The sequence below is a fragment of the Strigops habroptila genome, chromosome 12 (assembly GCF_004027225.2).
Source record: "Strigops habroptila isolate Jane chromosome 12, bStrHab1.2.pri, whole genome shotgun sequence".
Taxonomy (NCBI): Eukaryota; Metazoa; Chordata; class Aves; order Psittaciformes; family Psittacidae; genus Strigops; species Strigops habroptila.
The window spans coordinates 10,210,495-10,218,014 of record NC_044288.2 but is presented as its reverse complement, the minus strand read 5'-3'; the positions used below and the strand labels follow the sequence as shown (position 1 = coordinate 10,218,014).

Genomic DNA, 7,520 nt, shown 5'->3' with positions numbered 1-7,520 from the left:
CGTGCCCCTGAGGGCCAGCCAAAACCACCGGATGAAAACAAGCTGCTGAGGTCCAGTTGGGTCTCGCAGCCAGGTTGCTTCCACTGCTTGAGGAGAAATCCCACTTCATCTTCCCTTGGATGTCAGGATGGTGCAAGGATGGGGCGAACACACGGCAGCAGGGGCAGCTCTCTGCTGTTTAGCTGATCAGGATCAGCATTTCACACTGAGGATTAAAAAGTCATTGCTTTCGGGAGATGTTAGTACACAGTATTTTGGCAGTTTATTTGTATTACATTTGGGCATATAAATAGGGTCAGAACAAGTGCAACTTCTGAGCAAACTCATTATGTACATACCTCACCCTGAATTTAAATGACAGCCATTTCAATCTGCTGAAATTCCTGTCTAATACAAACGAATTTAAAGCTTCTGAATAAATATTTGTGCTAACAGAACTACATCAGAACATTCTGCAGCTCGGCCCTGGACACCTGAAAAAGAATCAGTAAAAAACAAGCCTGGAAATAGTCAAATCAAAACATAAGCTTCTTGTTTTCATGCCACAAACAAACCTGTATCTAATGTAGGAGTCAGAAATGCTGTGCTACAGTAACAGCGGGAAGCTTGAACAGAAAGGCAGCAGCAGAACACGGAGCCCTTTGCTTTGCAGAGCCAGGGTCAAACTCTTCTGCTCCCTAAAAGTATTTCTGCAGACAAACACTGAGCTAAACGGGGGTTTCCCTGTGCTAAAAAAGGGCATTGCTGAGATTGCCTGAAAGTCCAGATTCTAACCAGAAAGCTACAAGCTGACACCACTACCAAATTTAGCTTCAACAGAAAGTACTGGAGATCATCAGTGTTTGACTATTTGGAACGACACCTCCTTCCTCTCCCTGTGCAAAATTCATGCAAGATTGAGAACAAACACATTCAGGAGCTTCCCACGTTAACCAGAGACAGGATTCAGTTGTATTTGTCATTGTCTCCCCTATTGAGACATCCACATCCACAATAAAACCCCACCAAAGGCTGTTCTCCGTTACTCCACGTTCGCAGCTCAAAGCCCTGGTTTTGAGCTTTGTGGTACAGGATTTAAACAGGAATGGTCCCTGCAATTTCATGGGGGCGAGGTCAGAAACACCCCAAACCGAGCTGAGATGAAGAGTTCTGCTGCATCAGAGGCTGTGCACTGCTGGGTAGGACGCTGCAGGAGCAGAACTCCTCTGTTAAGATCCTGTTTACAGGATAAACAAAGCACAGAAATGAATGTCATATTAAAAGCTGTCTTCTGCAGTCCTGCCAGGAGCCGGACAACAAACAGTTCCCTTTTAAGTTTTACATGCACCAGAGCAAACAGCAGATCCTGCAGGTCGGTTGCCAATATATACAACTTTCCCCTCATGAAATTAACTCTTAAAGAAAAGGCATGAGGATGAAAGCACGGGAATGGCTGCACTAGGATTAGGATGCTGGAAAGTCACAAACAGGCGACATGAACAATTGTGTTTCTCCCTACTTTTCGGTTAGTAACAGTTGTAAAGACTAGGACTTACTTTGTTGGTGTCTCTGCTTAGCTGTTTTGCATTATAACCATCAAAATGAATCACAATCACAATGTAGAGCAAGGCAAGGATTAGGACAACAAGGTGGCATGTTTCGCCATCGTTCTCCAGAAGCAGCTACTTGGTTCAACATTCTGAACAGGAGAAGAAAGGGCTTTCTTTTATTTAGAGCTTGCTTAAAGAAAATGGGACCACCACAAAACGAGTTCTTTTTAGCTACAGTCATACTGGAGATATATATCTATATGGTTCTGCTCTATGGCATTCTCTTTGTCCTCACTGAGAAGAACAAAGGCAGCTTTTTAAATGTTTATGAAGGAGGCTGAGAAGGGCATCATCAAACTGGACCAAATAAATCACTCTCTGACACTTGCCCCCTGTTCTTCACATTTGTAATAGGCAGATACAGCATTTAAATAAACTGACTCAATACAACTGGCAGTCTGGGACCCTGCTCTTCCTTTCCCCAAATGACTGGATTTAAGGCTCCTTTCAAGTATTTGAACAGGTTAAGAAATTTAATGAAGGCTGAAACCTGTCTGCACAGTCAGATGCTAAAGGAAAACAGTCCAGAAAGCTTTAGTGTAACTACTGCGTTCAATTCTACATCATGGCTCTTCAGAACCAAAAGCCAGAGCGAGTTCGTGGCAAAAGATGAAAGTAAAGAAATAGACACAGAGGTCTGTGAAAACATCTCCCATTTTGCTGTAGGTGTCCATGGAGCGACTAATCACTTCCGCAGGGATTCCAGACAGGAGGAGAGCAGCGGTTAACACCGTCGTTTTCACCTTCTTCTCATACTAGAAGATAAAAACCCCACAGCGTTATGTTAGTTCTTGTGTTATAATCCAATCCTGCTCTACATGCCACGAGTGTTGGGCCAATTTCACCCGCAGCCAGGAACATTCCAACTTCCTCAGGAAGAGCAGCAGGTTTGGATTGATTCTCTCCAGACATGCTCCAGGATTCACACCACTTATCCCAGCGACAGATTCACACTGTGCTGGATGTGCTGGAGCTGAGTGAAAGGCTGGTAACAGCAGATGAGAATTCATCACACACATTATGTGCTGGCACTGGGGCTGTGCAGCAGCTTCTGCGGGAGTGGGAAGAGTCCCAGACAAGGGCAATCTGGGTGTGAGAAGCCAAGCCAGGCACCTCCTCTGGCAGAACAGGATTCATCTCCTCACACTACTTGGCAAAAAAAATACTGTTACTTTTCTAATGCAGAAAAATGATTTAGGATTGAAAACCAACTGTTTCCTTCTATTTTAGTACGGCTCCATTTGGCAGTTTTAGTCTCTGAACCCAGAAACGCTCCAAAACCTTTTGAAAGCTGAGCTTAAGATGAGGAATCCCAAGGAGGCAAAGCCTGACAGGCAGGAAACGGTGATACTTGCTGCATATCTTAATTTAATCCCTTCTACATGCAGCTTTCAAGACTCTTTGTGGGTTTCATAAGAGAAAAAAGAAGGATAACAAACTGATTGACCTCATCTGGGTATGAATGTGGTAAAAACAAGCTGTGGAAAGGAGCAACCTCTTAAATTCTGAAAGAGCTGATTTTGAAGACAGAAGGAACAAGATCAAAAAGCTGTAGCAGATGAGCTAGTGCAAGTCTAAGCTAATTCTACTGTTTTCTGTTGTGACACATCAGATTAGAATATCTACCATGAAGTTTAGTTTGCAGTTATCTGCTTAACCACAAAAGAAATGCTGATTTATTCTGGTTTGCTACAGGTAATCTCTCATTCCTTTTAAAATGCTAATTTTCCTTTTCAGCCGTGGATTGAGCATCATTCAATCCACGTGGATTGAGCATCATTCAATCCTGCTTTGTGCTGCAGACCTGAGAAAGTCATCAACCAAACAAATACTTGAGCACAATCCATTGGTGTAAGCATGTAAAGCAAGTGATACAGCAAATCTTGCTAATAAGCAGCAAGTTTCACACACAAATACATGTCTCATTTCAAGGTGCAGTTCAAACTGATCCCAGGAATGGCATGCAGAGCCCTTAGAAGCCAAGGACCGTCTCATTTTATAATGAACACCCTCCCAGATTTTGTCCAGGTATCACACGCACATCAGTTTGCTGACAGAGCAAAGAGGAACCACAGAAAAGCATGGTCTAGGAGAAAAGCTTCCTAAAGACAGGAAAGAACTACCTGCCTTTCCTCGTCAGATGCTTTTAGCTAAAAAAGTAGTTAGTCCACGTTTTCCCAGCAACTTTAAAAGAGATTTGGACTAAATCTGGGAAGATTAAAGCAGTATAAGCTATCAGCATTTGGTAACTGTCAGTTCTACAGTCTAAAACAAGAGAAGAATACTTCACGTGCATTGGTCTTAATACATTCTAAGCACAAGTTTAAATTTAAAACATTTTAAATTAATCTAATTCTGAAATAATAATAATAAAATAATAATTAATAATAATAATAATAATAATAAATTACCTTTGGAAAGTACTTGGCCAGGCCCATGTAAGCAAGTTGTAGAGTAAGAAATGGTGCAAATATTGACTGAAAGAAAAGAAGACATGAAAATTAACAGGGTCAGAAGTAACAGCTAAGAAAACACACAAATTTAATGCTCCTCAAATCATAAATTAGGTAGAAAAATTATCTGTGGACAATAGCAACAGTATTTTTCAATACTACAAACCTAAGTAGAGAATTTACATGTCAAAAATAAGGTTCTGCCTTATTTTCTTTGAGCCTAAACCCCTGAGATCACAGAAGCGTAGAGCAGTGTGTGAAAAGGAGCCCAGCAAGCCAGGAGGTGGCAGCCAGGCACAGGCACTGAGGCTCTTTGCTCAGGAGGCTGATACAGGAGCAGGATCTGCTTATCCTGAGACAACTACTGCTGTTCTTGCTCTGTTATTCTTTTCTAGACTCCAAACTAGAAAAGCAGTTGATTCATGCTCACAGAGATGGGATATAAGCAACAACTATTCCAGTGCTTCTGCTCCTCGAACACTACGGACTAAAGGTGTGCTTCTCTCAGCTGCCACATAGAGGCTGTGTAAGGCAACACGGATTCATCTCAAAGAATTCACACACCGTGGTAGGTTTTATACAGTTGTCAGAAACATAAAGAGCGCCTGAAGTTCCCAACTCAGTCACAACTGATAAACTTCAGCCCTAGATAAAGGGTATTTCACACTAAGTTAGCAGTAAACTAGCAAAGCAGAAGAGGCTAGTTTGCCTCCCTGCACTCACCAAGTGCTTGCACACAAACGCCCTGACAGTGATGGCAAGCACAGTACACCCCACCAATCTGAAAATGCGGAAGGAGTCAAACTCCTCCGCTGCATTCCCATTCTCTTGGCTTGGCTTCTCATTCATCAGCTGGTTCCTCAGCTTCAGAGCTTCTTCAAATCTAGACAAGTACTGGTCTAATCCGTGTCTAGGTGGCCGTCCTGCAGCTTCAGGTGGCAGTTCCCCTCTGCCACGGTGCCGGAGCTCGGTTGTGCCCTCATTGACAAGGTCTGGTGTTTTAGCGAACAAGTCCTTCTCCCCTTTGAGGTCTGTCATGCCACCTGCATGGTCAGCTGTGCCTGCCATGCTACAGACAGTATCACCCAGCACAATTCGCTTGGAAACTGAAGGAACGGATTTATCTTGTTCATGCTGGAGCTTTGATTCTGTGTGACTTTCATCATCTAAAGAAGAGAAACAATAAAGACAAGAGTTATGCACACCAGGTATGTGGAACAACACTTTGGCCATTCTGGGCTGGGGTCGCTGCTTCTGAAGTGAAAAGATAGATTTATGATTAATAAATGTGCTAATTATTCATCACAAAGACATCGGATGTACTTGAATACATGCAATCCCATTTTAAAAGGAATGGGCTCAGCTGATACACAGCCTCCTTGTGTATCAAAGGAAAGGTTTACGCTCAGGTTACACACAGATGGTAACGAAAATGGAAGAGCGCAGCATGGACCAGACTGAAAATGCTCATCAGCTTCACCAAAAGTGTATTTTTACACATCTGGACTCAGTACAGCCCTGGCTACACCCTCTCCACCAGCCTCCAAAGAACCCTTGTGCAGCACATGCTTTGCATTGCAGGGCACTCTGAAGCGGGGCAGGCACGAGACAGAAGTTGAACGACCGGGTCGGAAGCTGAAGCTGTCGGTCAGCAGTGGAGAAATTACAACATCGGATTTCCTTAAGCAACAACACTGCAGGGACAAGAGGAAAGATGCTTCAAATACATGCAGCAACATAAAAAGGGACAAAGATTTATGGAAAGTGAACCACACAGAAGCATTAAAGACTGGCAAATGAGCAGGTGATAGAAGCAGCGGACTTTGGCTTGTTCTTCTCTATTATCAGAGGCAAAGTAGTGTTACCCTGCTCTGTGTTCAACCTGAATACCCCATCTTACAGCTAAAGGTGATGCCAAAGAACAAAACCAAAGCAGGAGGCACAAGAGGTCTGGCACTAACAGAGAGGAACACTTAAAGAGTATTTTTCAGTATTAAAGCAGACTCGCGGGCATCTTTGTAACCTGAAATCTGGGAACCCTTTCCTGACGAGACAGTTGAGACTCAATGCACAGAAATGAAATGACCTCTTAGGAAGCTGCAAGGAAACCCTGCCTGCCAGGACAAGCATCCAGTGACTGGTTATTACCCAAATCAGAGAAAACTTTGATATAAAACATAACTGTGAAAGCAGTTAGTGGATGAAAACATGGGGCAGACTCATTATTTCTTCAATTGAGACAAACTACTTGGAGTGACGGCTGGAGCGCTCGCTGTGCCAGAGCAGCCCAGGCCCGAGCCCCGACCCCGGCACCTCTCTGACGGGTCTCTCGAGGACCACAAACGGTTTCGCCCTGCTTAAAGCACCGCTGAACCGACAGATCGCGCTTGGGGGCCCGAACAAGCCGCCCTGAGGAGCTGCGGCCGCAGCCCCGGCAGCCCTCACACCACCGCCGCCCCGCGGCTTACCCTTGCCCGCCGCGGGCCGGTGGAAGCCCATGATGCGGTTGATCCGTTCCTCCGAGTTCATCAGCAGCTTCTTCCGCCGCAGCTCGGCTCGGCGCTGGGAGGCCGAGAGGCCGGCGGGGGCCGCGGGGGCCGCTCCCGCCCCGCCGTCCTCCTCCATCGCCGGTGGAACAGGCCGCGGCGTTACCTCAGCACCGCACAATGGGGCCGCCTCGCGTCAGCGGGCAGGCGCCGGCACCGCCCGCCGCTGAAGCAAGCGCCGCCATGTTGGGTAAGGGCAGCGGCACAGAGAGGGGCGCGGGGGGGGGGGGAGCCTCGGGCGGGCCGCGCTCTCTGCCCGTGCGGCGCCCGCACCTAAGATGGCCGCCGCGGCGTCGGAAGCGGTGTCCCGGCGCGAGGGGCGGTGTGCCCGCCCAGGGAGGAGGCGGGAAGGCAGAGCGGGGTCATGGCCGCGCTGAGGGGAACCCGGCGGCGGCGGCAGCCGGGTAAGGGCTCCGGTGTGCTGCAGGGGAACAGCGGCCGAGGGGGGCGCGACCAGTGGCCGGCTCCTTCGTTAGTGTGGTTAAAATTGTGGTGTCAGTAAACGTGGTACATCCTCCTTGCATTCGGTGAGGAAAATCTTAACAACGCGATATAAAAACTAGAGCAGGATGGTAACGTTCTCCTTATCATACAGTGATGAAAGCAGTGTTCTGTATAGAAGCTTAAAGTACTAAAGTGAACCTTTATGTTTCTAACCCAAGTAGTATTTACCTCACGCTCCATAACTAGAAAAACAAGTTAAAACTGTACAAAAGCAGCAGAACATCAGAGGTACTCACAGTTTCAGCTCACAGAGCTGTTTCATTTCCAGCACCCAATATCTGAAGCACAAGCAGAAGCTCCCCACTGTGCTCCTCAGGCTGGGGGAGGTTTTCTGCTGGAAAACCATTGAGCGCTGCTGGGCAGATGGATTTAGGGAGTAATTTGTCATCTCTGGGCACACTCCAAAGGAGGGAAGAGTCTGCTGTTCA

The 7,520-nt window shown here is 46.4% G+C and overlaps 1 protein-coding gene across 1 annotated transcript; it reads right to left on the bottom strand.

Annotated features, from left to right (window-relative positions):
• Nucleotides 1-235: 235 nt before the first annotated feature.
• On the bottom strand, nt 236-6,792 carry CAMLG (calcium modulating ligand). Its single transcript, XM_030504433.1, has 4 exons — nt 6,511-6,792; nt 4,766-5,208; nt 4,001-4,066; nt 236-2,344 (listed from the first exon to the last, which is right to left on the bottom strand). The coding sequence occupies exons 1-4, from the start codon at nt 6,665-6,667 to the stop codon at nt 2,153-2,155; spliced, it is 858 nt and encodes a 285-aa protein (XP_030360293.1). The 5' UTR covers nt 6,668-6,792; the 3' UTR covers nt 236-2,152.
• Between the last annotated feature and the right edge of the window lie 728 nt (nt 6,793-7,520).